This window comes from Nematolebias whitei, chromosome 11 (assembly GCF_014905685.2).
Source record: "Nematolebias whitei isolate Nwh7 chromosome 11, NemWhi1, whole genome shotgun sequence".
In the NCBI taxonomy this organism is placed as follows: Eukaryota; Metazoa; Chordata; class Actinopteri; order Cyprinodontiformes; family Rivulidae; genus Nematolebias; species Nematolebias whitei.
In genome coordinates, this window is record NC_056508.1 from 5707984 (window position 1) to 5719235 (window position 11252).

Genomic DNA, 11252 nt, shown 5'->3' on the forward strand with positions numbered 1-11252 from the left:
GTCCAGGTCTACCTGAAAAACAAAAGCACATGTTAGGATAGAGAAATAATTACAAATACAAAACAGGTTGAGCAGAGTAAGTAAAGACAGTAGCAGAGTGAAGAAATGTGGTCAGTTTGTCCTCCAGCAGTCTAAGCCTGTAGCAGCATAACTAAGGGACAGCTCAGGAAACCCAAGCTGACCCTAACTATAGAATTTAGCAAAAAGGAAAGTCTTAATCCCAGTCTTAAAACTAGACAATGTGTCAGCCTCATGGACAAAAACTGGAAGTTGGTTCCACAAGAGAGGAGCCTGATAACCAAAAGATCTACCTTCCATTCTGTTTTTGGAAACTCTAGGAACCGCAAGTAAACCAGCAATCTGAGAGCAAAGTGCTCTGTTAGGAAAGTATGGAACAATAAGATCTATAATTTAAGATGGAGCTAGGTTGTTGAGAGCTTTTGTAGATTAGAAGTAAGATTTTAAATTCAATTCTGGATTTGACTGGGAGCCAATGGAGAGAATCTAAAACAGGAGAGATATGATCTCTCCTGTTTTCTCTCATTAAAACTCTGGCAGCAGCATTTTGGATCAACTGAAGACATTTTAAAGAAGTATTTGGACATCCAGAAAACAAACCATTGCAGTAGTCCATTCTAGACGTGACAAATGCATCAACCAGTTTTTCTGCATAATTTTTGGACAAGATGTTTCTAATTTTAGTGATTTACGCAGGTGGAAGAAGGCAGTTCTAGTAATGTTTTTAATGTGGGGGATAAAAGACATGTCCTGATCAAAAATTGCACCAAGATTTTTTATTTTAGAACTGGAGGCCAGATTAATGCCATCCAGAGAAAGTGAAGTTTTGCAAATGAGTTGAATATACAGGCTATAAGTAAATTGTCCATAACTTATTCTAAGCAGATGAATACAATACACAAGCAAATGACAGCATATTTGTGGCTCTTCATCACTTGGTGCTCCTCCTCTGTCTCTTCCACACATGCACTTCTCACAGACTTATCCCCACTCCTCTTTGGAACCTGAAACTTTAACCCTTTAAGGCACATACATAACAATACATTGCGGAAACATTTGATATGAGTTGCAGATATCCTGATGCATGCTCAATAATCCAGGCAGAAAATCTAAAAAAAGTTAAGTCTGGTCCTCTGGACATTCATAAAAAAAAAAAAAAAAAAAAGTAGAAACGTTTCGTCTTTCATCCGAAAGACTTCTTCAGTCTGAGGTGCTGTATTCAGCTCAGTCTTATAAATAGCACCTTCTCAGAGTGGATCAACCAGTTTGTTGCTGACAACCAAAACCAGCTGCTCACATGATCAAGGAAGACCATCAGCCTAACGATGGATCATTAGCACCTTGATGGCTGTTTGCTATTCTCAGAGGGCTGAGTGATACTAACAATAACAGCATTGTAAGAGGGGGACAGTTGAACCCGGAGGCCTCCACCCCTGTTTAATGATGGACGGTTTCTTTTCACAAAGATGGCCTCCTTTACTCCTCTCTCAAACCATCGTTCCTCTCTATACATGATGTGAACATCTTCATCCCTGAAAGAGTGACCGCTGGCCTGGAGATGAGTGTAGACCGCAGAGTCCTGGCCTGATAATGTTGATCTTCTGTGCTGGGCCATCCTTTTGGCCAGTGGCTGTTTAGTTTCCCCGATGTAAGACTGATCACAGCCCTCCTGACACTGAACAGCATACACAATATTGCTCTGTTTGTGCCGGGGGACTGGATCTTTGGGATGAACCAGTCTTTGCCGTAATGTATTTAGGCGTTTAAAAGCCACTGGTACGTTATGTTTAGAAAATAAACGTCTCAGTTTCTCTGATACTCCCTCAACATATGGAATGACCACTGGTCTGGGTCTGGGTTCCTCCTTTTGACCTGATGGCTGACTGGAGTCCTGTTTGGGTTTCTTCTCTGCTTTCAGGAAGGCCCAGTTAGGATATCCACATTGCTCTAAAGCCTGTCTTGTATGGGATTTCTCCCTCTGCCTGGCTCCTGAGTTAGTGGGGACGCTGTCTGCTCTGTGGTACAGAGTCCTGATGACTCCTAATTTGTACTCCAAAGGGTGATGGGAGTCAAACTGCAAATACTGGTCTGTGTGGGTGGGTTTGTGGTACACATCAGTTTGCAAATGTCCTCTATCAGAAACTGAGACCTCACAGTCCGAGAAAGCCAACCTGCCATTTTTTACATCTTCCAGTGTCAACTTGATGTATTTATCCACAGAGTTGATGTGGTCAGTAAAATGTTGGACATCCTGATTTTAACCCAGGTGTCATCAACATACCTGAACCAATGACTTGGTGATGTTCCTGAAAAGGATGTCAAGGCTCTCTTTTCTAAATGGGCAGCTGTGGCTGAGTGGTTAGAGCAGTTGTCCTCCAATGCAAGAGTTGGGGTTTCGAATCCACCAGCAGTCACATGCTGAAGTGTCCCTGGGCAAGACACTGAACCCCTCATAGCCTCTGATGTGTGTCCCATCAGTGTATGAATGTGATAAAGCTCTGATTAGTCTCTTAAGAATGATTTGTTCAATTAGCTTTGTAGAGATCTAGTAGAGTTCTGTATGAGTGGGTAAATGAGGACACAGATTGTAGTGTAAAGCACTTTGAGTATCTCAATAAGATAGAAAGGCGCTATATAAGTACAGTCCATTTACCTCCTCCATGTACAGGTTGGCAACAATAGGAGAAACTGGAGAACCCATTCACACCCATGTTTCTGCCTATATTATTGGCCCCCATATGTGATGTAGGTTGACTGCGGGTGCAGTTTCAAGAGTTGACACAGTTGTTCTGTGGAAAGCGTGGTCCTGCTGCTCAGAGTGGTGTCTGGTTTTAATCTTAAACTGACCACGTCTACTGCATCTTCAACAGGAATGCACATAAAGAGTGATGTGACATCAAAAGAGACCATTGTTTTATCAGTCTCCATGATGACATCCCTCACCTTATCCACAAAGTCCATGGTGTTCTGTATGTGGTGTTCTGAGCTGCCAACTAAAGGGATGAGTGAGATATTGGAAATTATGTAAGTGACAGAGTTACTCATGCTGACAATTGGCCTTAAAGGTACACCTTGTTATTGGATTTTAGGTAAACCATACAGACTAGGTGTGGCCTTCCCTGGGTACAGTCTGTGGTACAGAATACAGTCAACAGCAATGTGTGTCCCATCAGTGTATGAATTCAATTCAATTCAATTCAATTCAAAAATACTTTATTAATCCCAAAGGGAAATTATTTGTTGTTGTAACTCGTTATCCTCATTTCATTAAGAGATGTTATAGATACTGATGTCTGCAGGCAGGAAGGATCTCTTGTAAAGGTCCATCCCACAGTGGATCCTAAGAAACTGGCTGCAGATGCCGTCTGATCCGTCCACCCAGACTCGGCTGGTCTCTTGGTTCCCCCGGGCTGTAGGACCGCCCGAATGTCAGGCAGAACTCCTCCCAGAGCGATGGACAGTCCTCCCAGCAGTCTGTCGAGCTCCTCATGGCTGTGGACAGCCAACTCTAGGTGACGAGGGACGATCCTGTCCTTCTGCTGTCATGAGCCGTGTTTCCTGCTAGTTCCAGGATCTCAGTGGTCAGGCACTTGAGCACAGCTGGTAGGTAGATGAGAATGCATCCACAGAACATCCTTTCAACTCATTAAAGATTTGGTGCTGTAGCTGAGATATTATTTGAGCTTTTGAGATGTTAATCAGCTGCTGTTGGTTGTAGAAAACTGCCTTGTTGCCATGGTTACGCATCATAACAAAATGTCCAAAACTAAAAAAGTTTCAGTAAAAATCCTTCCAGCTGCACAGCATCTGATACCAGAGGAAACAATCATCCAAAAAATGTGATTTACATCCAGAAAAACAGGAATTAAAGTTTCCAAAAGTAAAATCTCTGAATGAAAGTAACAGAGCTGCTCCAACTTGCAGCCACCTTGAGTGGTGCAATTCTAGAACGTTTCTATTCTATTTATTTTTATCTATTTCTATTCTATGCTATTGTTTCTATATTAAATTCTAGATTCTAGAATGTGTTCTAAAGCACTGATTAGTCTCTTTAGAATGATTTGTTCAATTAGGTTTGTAGAGATCTAGTAGAGTGCTGTATGAATGGGTAAATGAGGCACAGACTGTAGTGTAAAGCGCTTTGAGTGTCTTCATAAGATAGAAAGGCGTTATATAAGTACAGTTCATTTACTTCTGAGGTTTAGAATAATAGGTGCCTTCCATTCATTGCAATGGCAGCCCCATCTATCGTATTTTTTGGCATATGAGTCGCAGTTTTTTGCATAAATTTGCATGCCCCGAGACTTATACGCCAAAGCGACTTATTTATGTTTTTTCCCCATATTTATAAACCAATTTTTGGCTGAGATTAGAGGTTGAACAACTACATAATTTTTAAACTCGACATTAACATAATAAAACTCAAGTAGAACTCGAGTACTTGATGACATCATAGGATCTAAAGATACAAAAATAAATAAATAAATAAACAAATAAAACCGCAAAAAAGGTCATTATTTACAAAAAAAGACCAACAAAACATTGGGAGAGTATATTATGCTTCTACCATTTATCATACTGCAAATAAGTCACAGGAAAAACTAAACTATTAGTTATTATTGATAAGCTGCAAAAGTGAAAGAAACATGTGGCACGTCAAAAACTAAACTAAAAACAGTGTGGGGGGGGGGGGTCGACCACCCCACACCACCGCCAGCTGTGGTGCGCATTAGGTTTAGTTTTAGAGATTAATATGTTTATAGGTTTTTTATAAGTCTAGAGATTAATATTTTTTGCTTTTTGTTTGTGAAACAAGGTCAGAGGAAGCTGGTTCTGGTTCGGTCGATTGGACCCGGTGTTACGCCATATTCTGTGATCTGCAACAGTTCATGCAACACCGCCCCCTACGGTCACAATATACGGTGGTCACAAAATATGATGTAACACCGGTTTGCAACGAGCTCCAGTCAGGAAGTTGATTCATTTTCTGTTTCCTTATGGTAGTTGAACCGGAAGATTCATCTTTAGTGACATATTTCCATACTACTGATGCATTGCTACCTGTTTGCCAAGACTGGGCCTGCTCCGCTTCATCTGTCTGCTTGGAGGAATCCATTTTGTAACCTGCGCCCGGTGTGGATCACGTGACATGTGACGCAATGACGCAATGGCGACATAATGACCACGAATCTTCAACGTGAAATTAAAAAACTTGATAGAGGTCCTAGGAATCGATGTGTAGATTACTTGAGTAGTCTGTTAAAGCCCTAGCTGAGATATGACGTTTTCATTCATTCTGACTGAAAATATTGAACACTACCATTTTCAGTCACTAAATGGTACTCGAGTAGTATGGCATGCCGTTGTGTCATGTAATTGGTAAACGTAGCTATTAATGACATAATTGGCTTGCCATAGTCTGCCACCTTCGTCCAGCTCTGGGATCATGCCTGGAGAAACCATCAAATCAGCTTAATTTTGCTGCACCGCCCCGGCAAAATGAAGCTAATTTGACCATTAAAGTGCATTTATTAAGTAAAAGTTCAACTGAGACACACCTTTGCTATAATGTCGAGCAAACAAATAATTGTTTTACATGCTTATCTTGTTAAATTTCGAAGAAATGCACATGGAGTCATCCCTCTGTACGCTCCTGCTTCCATGTATCAGCTTTTGAAATACAGTTGATTTGACCATCAAAGTGCTTTTATTAAGGAAACGTGATGCGTCAGCAGTGACACATAATAGATGTGACTTATACAGCGAAGCGACATATTTATGTTTTTCCCACTTTCTTAGACATATTGGACTGATTCGACTTATAAGACGGTGTGACATGTTTGGCAGAAAATATGGTAGTGGAATAACAGAGGAAAAAAATATCAGCTTCATAAGTAGCATTTTCAAAGTAAATGAAGACAGGAACTTAGATTATTATAAACAGTGCAAATCTGGTTTCTGCGTTAAAAAAATACAACGCTGAAAGAGGAGTATGACCGAAGAGCTTTTCTTAGTTCAAAATCAAGCCCAGCTAGTCTAGCAGTGTCACGGTGTATAATATGGATCTGAAAATGAACATGACAGTGCTCTTTAACTTCAGTCACTCAGCTAATTACATTAGTTTCTAAAAGACAAAGCTGTAGTTTAAACAGAACCTGTTTGCTGCCAAAAGCCAGCAGTTTAATTATGGGGTCTGGTGCTATAAATGAAAACCACCATTTTGGCTCTACAGCATTTACCAGAAGATTCAGTACACAGTGAGCAAGTTTACTGGAGCTGGCATTTTCATGCACAAACAGCCTCATTTGTTTTTGTTGTTTAATTCTCTCTAAACTTAAGTCTTCTTTTACAACAACCTTGTGTTTTTGCTGCCTGACTAACCACAACTGGACTGGGCTTATTCCCATGTTTAGCAATATTTTTTGCCACGAGTATAAATTGGATAATAAGACAACAATTTTTATAAATCTGACACTGGATTTTGCACAAAAAAAAAGTTTTACAGGAGCAAGAAAGGTTTAGCTGCAAATCCAAATGGTAATTTTAACCTCAATCTTCAGGGTGCAGACATATTTAACCCCTGCTCTTGTATTTCTCTTTTCTCACTTTCCTGAATGTGAATTTTATTTAATTTTTATCTGTGCTTCTCTCAGTGGGGACACCAGGGGCAATGCAAGGTCATCTACACATCACCGGGCCCCATGCGGCTCATACACCAGGGCTGCTACAGCACTAGTGCGTACAAGCTCCGGTACTGTGGTCAGTGCACTGACGCCCGATGCTGCATGCCACATCATACCTCCACTGTTCAAGTGACCTTCCGTTGTCCCACGGGAAGGCTTCTACAGCGAGCTGTGATGATGATCAACTCGTGTGTGTGCCACAACAACTGCCCCTATGCGCCGTACACGAATCCTGCTCTCTGGGGACTCAGGCCCTAATCCTCTCTGTTTATACACATACTGTGAACAACAAAGTCGATCTGAGGGCTGAACACTGGAAAATCACAAACATCTTCAGACGGATGAGGGATGAAAAAAGATAGACATTGAAAGACAATGTTTTGTAGACTGTGACTGACTTGAAAACTGTTGATATTTTGACACAGCTGAACCCTACGCTCCTTCAAACCTCCAACACACTACGGCACTTTGTACAGTTTTAGTGCTTGCTTGTAACTGCATCCATCCATCCATCTTTACCCGCTTCTTCCATTTTGGGTCACAGGCATCACCGGTGCCCATTTCCAGCAATCACTGTGCGAGGGGCAGGGTACACCCTGGACAGGTCTCCAGTCCATCACAGGGACACATAGAGACAAACAACCATTCACTCTCTCACTCGCACCTAGAGAGTGAGTGTAGAGTTACCAGTCAGCCTAACATGCATGTTTTTGGTCTGTGGGAGGAAACTGGAGTATCCAGAGTAAAGTCACGCATGCACAGAGAGAACATGCAAACTCAACCCAGAAGGGCCCCCGGACCGGGATTTGAACTGGCAACCTTCTCACTGAGAGGCAGCAGCTCTACCAGTTGCGCCACCGTGCTGCCTGTTTTGGTGGGGGTTTTTTTTGTCTTTTTTAGTTGCTCCCGTTTCTTAAGGGGTCGCCACAGTCGCACGAAGACTTGGCAGTTATTTTTTACGCCGGATGTTCTTCCTGACGCAACCACAGACACCGAGCTACCACAGCCCTCTGTGTGGAGCAGAGAGCTGCATCTAGGACACCCAGAGGAGCAGATGGTGGGGGTTAAGGGCCTTGCTCAAGGGCCCAGAGTGGGATGAATGAGGGTGGGGTCAGTTGTGGGTGATTCACACCCTACCCACATTTTTTATGCCGTCGGTACCGGGGCTTGAACCGGCGATCTTCCAATCACAGGCCCACCGTGCTGCCTGTATGAATCCAAATTGTTAGGCAAATTAGGCAATGTGATTTTATTTAAAAAACGTGACTGCGTTGCATTAAGGCAGAAAGACAAAACATAATGTGTCTTGAATCAGAATGCTTTGGGCTTTACGCAGTAATTTTCAAGATGTGCACCGCTTTGGCTTCTGTTATGACAGCACAAAATGCCTTAAACTTAACAAAATGCCTGCCATGTTCTATGCTAGATGTTTTAGTTTTAAGCAACATTTAAAAATTGCTCCAAAGAATATTCTTATTTGAAGCAAAAGAGGACATTTTGCCAGTCCTGATGCAGACAGTAAGGTTCGAGGTTCTTTATTGTCATTCGCATCACATATGATACATGAGGTGGAATGAAACTGTGTACTCGAGGTCTCAGTTACACCCAAAATAGAGCTGTCATTTCTAACCCGGGCCCGACCCGTCCCGAATTCGAGGCGGGCTGGGCCATGAAAATGTGCTGGATGGGTGGGTCGGTGTTGGGATTTTGATTGCGTCTGCGGATCAGCTGCTATCCAATTATATGGCAACATGGCTTGCCATACACTTGCCAGCCGCACACAGCCATTTGACTGTGTGCTGACCGGCCTTGAGGTAAAATAAAGTTCCATTAAGCTTCAGATGGGATCATACTGCCAGGCAGCGATTCATCGTCCAAATGGACGTTCATTCAGCCGCTGCACTCAGTGGACGCGCGTGGCCGACGATCCGAACAGGTGAGATCTCAAAGCAGACATGTCAGAGCAGGGTCTGTGTCTGAATAATGCAGAATGCAGGAAGAAGCAGAGTTTTAATGCTCTTTGACAGCCATGAAAGGACAAACACCCCCTCAGCTCCGATCTTCTGCCCCTTTTATTCAGCTGTGCGTCACCGCGGTAAAGTTAGTTTTACGTTGGGCGTTGGACATTTGAGCTCCGTGGCTTCAGCGGTGTGTTCCTCTCAGTCGATCCGATGCAGGCAGTCTGATTTCAGTCAGCCAAACTCGAACGAGAGGAACGCACCGCTGAAGCCACGGAGCTCAAATGTCCAACACCCAACATAAAACTAACATTATCGTGATCCACGCATCCAATGACCGTTAATAATTATAAGCAGTCAAAGCTTAATTAAAAATGTTGGTGGAGGGTTCGGGTTCGGACCTGTAATTACTGTTAATACGTCAGGTCAGGTGGGGTTCAGAAATGATGGCTACGAGCTGGGGCCAGGTCGGATCAGATTTTTTTGGGCCTAAATGCAACTCTAACCCAAAACAGCAAACGTATAAAAAGTAAAAGTATACAAGGATGTAAGATATAAGCTAAACAATAATAATGTACTATACAGTAATACAGTGTATTAAACAGCAGCCTGAACATGAGTCTGTTGTGAGCAGATGGGTATGAATATGAATACTGTAATGTATAAAGTGTGATTCTTGTAATGTGCCTTTATTAGAAAAAGCTGAACCATAATATGTAGCTAAAAAATGTAGGACTATCTCATTGTCTTTCTTGAGCACATCTTATAAAACTATACACATTTTTCACAGATAAAATTGTATAAAGAACCTTGGTAATAAGATAAATATATATTTTATAAACATATTGACATTGCTGACCAGCATAACTGTGTTAGAAACATTTTTAAAACAAATTCTAAAATACATAAAATATCAGTGCAGACCACAGAATGATACTGAACTTTACATTTACAAATATATTGCAATTTTGCTTGTGTGTTTGTAAAAAAATTGTAAGTTTGTTTGAACAAATGTATTTTAAAAATGTACAAATTTTATATTTGTCACCATCTAAGTATTTAACCAAATAAATGTTATGTTTTCAAGAAGTTTCTATATATATTCTTTCTAAATATTAATTTATTTTGTACATACAATCAATAACAAATACATTTATTTTGCAAATAGTACATGAGTCTGTACTTGAGGACTTTACCTGGTTTCACTGCAAGAAAAAGATGGTGCTATCTTCCAAGCCCCTCTAATAACATCACTGTGCACATCCTTGAACAAGGCTCTGAAAGAATCTCTGCAGAACTGGGTAAATCAAAAACTGTAAAGCTTTTTAATCATTAAGTGCATGAATCCTCTGTGAGCCTTGAGACTTTGTCTGTGTCCTACCCACTTCAGGTCCTTGATGATGGAGATAATCAAGAGCACAGCAGAGCACCTCCTTCACCACAGTGTAAGAGACGAGTGCGTGGTGGATTCTTCCAGAAGTCAAAGATCATCGTAGCTATTTTGCCAAGTAGCAGTAGCTCCTCCAGACGGGGTGGTCATGTGGTGGTCACTAAAAATCCTGGGGTTCAACACCAAAACTAAAAGCCAGAACAGAGTTTTAAGAGAATTTTTATGTTAAAAATATGTTGTGGGGCGGATGTGGCTGAGTGGTTAGAACAGTCGTCATCCTCCAATGCAAGAGTTGGGGGTTCGAATCCACCAGCAGTCACAAATTGAAGTGTCCCTGGGCAAGACACTGAACCCCTCATAGCCTCTGATGTGTGTCCCATCAGTGTATGAATGTGATAAAGCTCTGATTATTATTTGCAGAGATCTAGTAAAGTGCTGTATGAATGGGTAAATGAGGCACAGATTGTAGTGTCAGAGTCAGAGATTTATTTGTCATTCGCAACTCATGTGGTACATGTGGTGGAACGAAATTATGTACGCAGGGTCCCAGTTACATCCAAAAATAAAATGTAAAATAAAAACAGTAACATCTAAGATATGAACTAAGAAAAACCTCAACTAGATAATACACGAAGCACTAACAGCATAAAAGCATTACGTCAAACAGCAGCACGAACCTGAGTCTGTGTGAGCAGATGAGCACGCATGAACACAGCAACATGAAAGTGTAAAGAGCTTTGAGTATGTTGATAAGATAGAAAAGTGTAGTCCATTTACCATTTAACATATACAGTATCAGTTTTTTGACAAGTTTAGCAATACAGGAGTTAAATACATAACTTGTGATATACTACTTTATAATGTTTTTACATTTGATTTACTCATTAAGAATGCACTATCATTGCTCAACTTTTTGAAGTTTGTCCTCTTATAAAATTATTTTTATAAAAAAACATATATATATATATATATATACAGGTCCTTCTCAAAAAATTAGCATATTGTGATAAAGGTCATTATTTTCCATAATGTAATGATAAAAATGAAACTTTCACATATTTCAGATTCATTGCACACCAACTGAAATATTTCAGGTCTTTAATTGTTTTAATACTGATGATTATGGCATACAGCTCATGAAAACCCAAAATGCCTGTCCCAAAAAATTAGCATATCATGAAAAGGTTCTCTAAACAAGCTATT

General features: G+C 40.9%; 1 protein-coding gene across 1 annotated transcript in view; it reads left to right on the plus strand.

The window, feature by feature from the left end:
- ccn5 (cellular communication network factor 5) overlaps nt 1–6959 on the plus strand; it is a 30614-nt gene extending 23655 nt beyond the window's left edge. The window contains exon 5 of the mRNA XM_037683872.1: nt 6672–6959. Coding sequence (XP_037539800.1) covers nt 6672–6959 — 288 coding nt within the window. The remainder of the gene's footprint in view (nt 1–6671) is intronic.
- The last annotated feature ends 4293 nt before the right edge of the window (nt 6960–11252 follow it).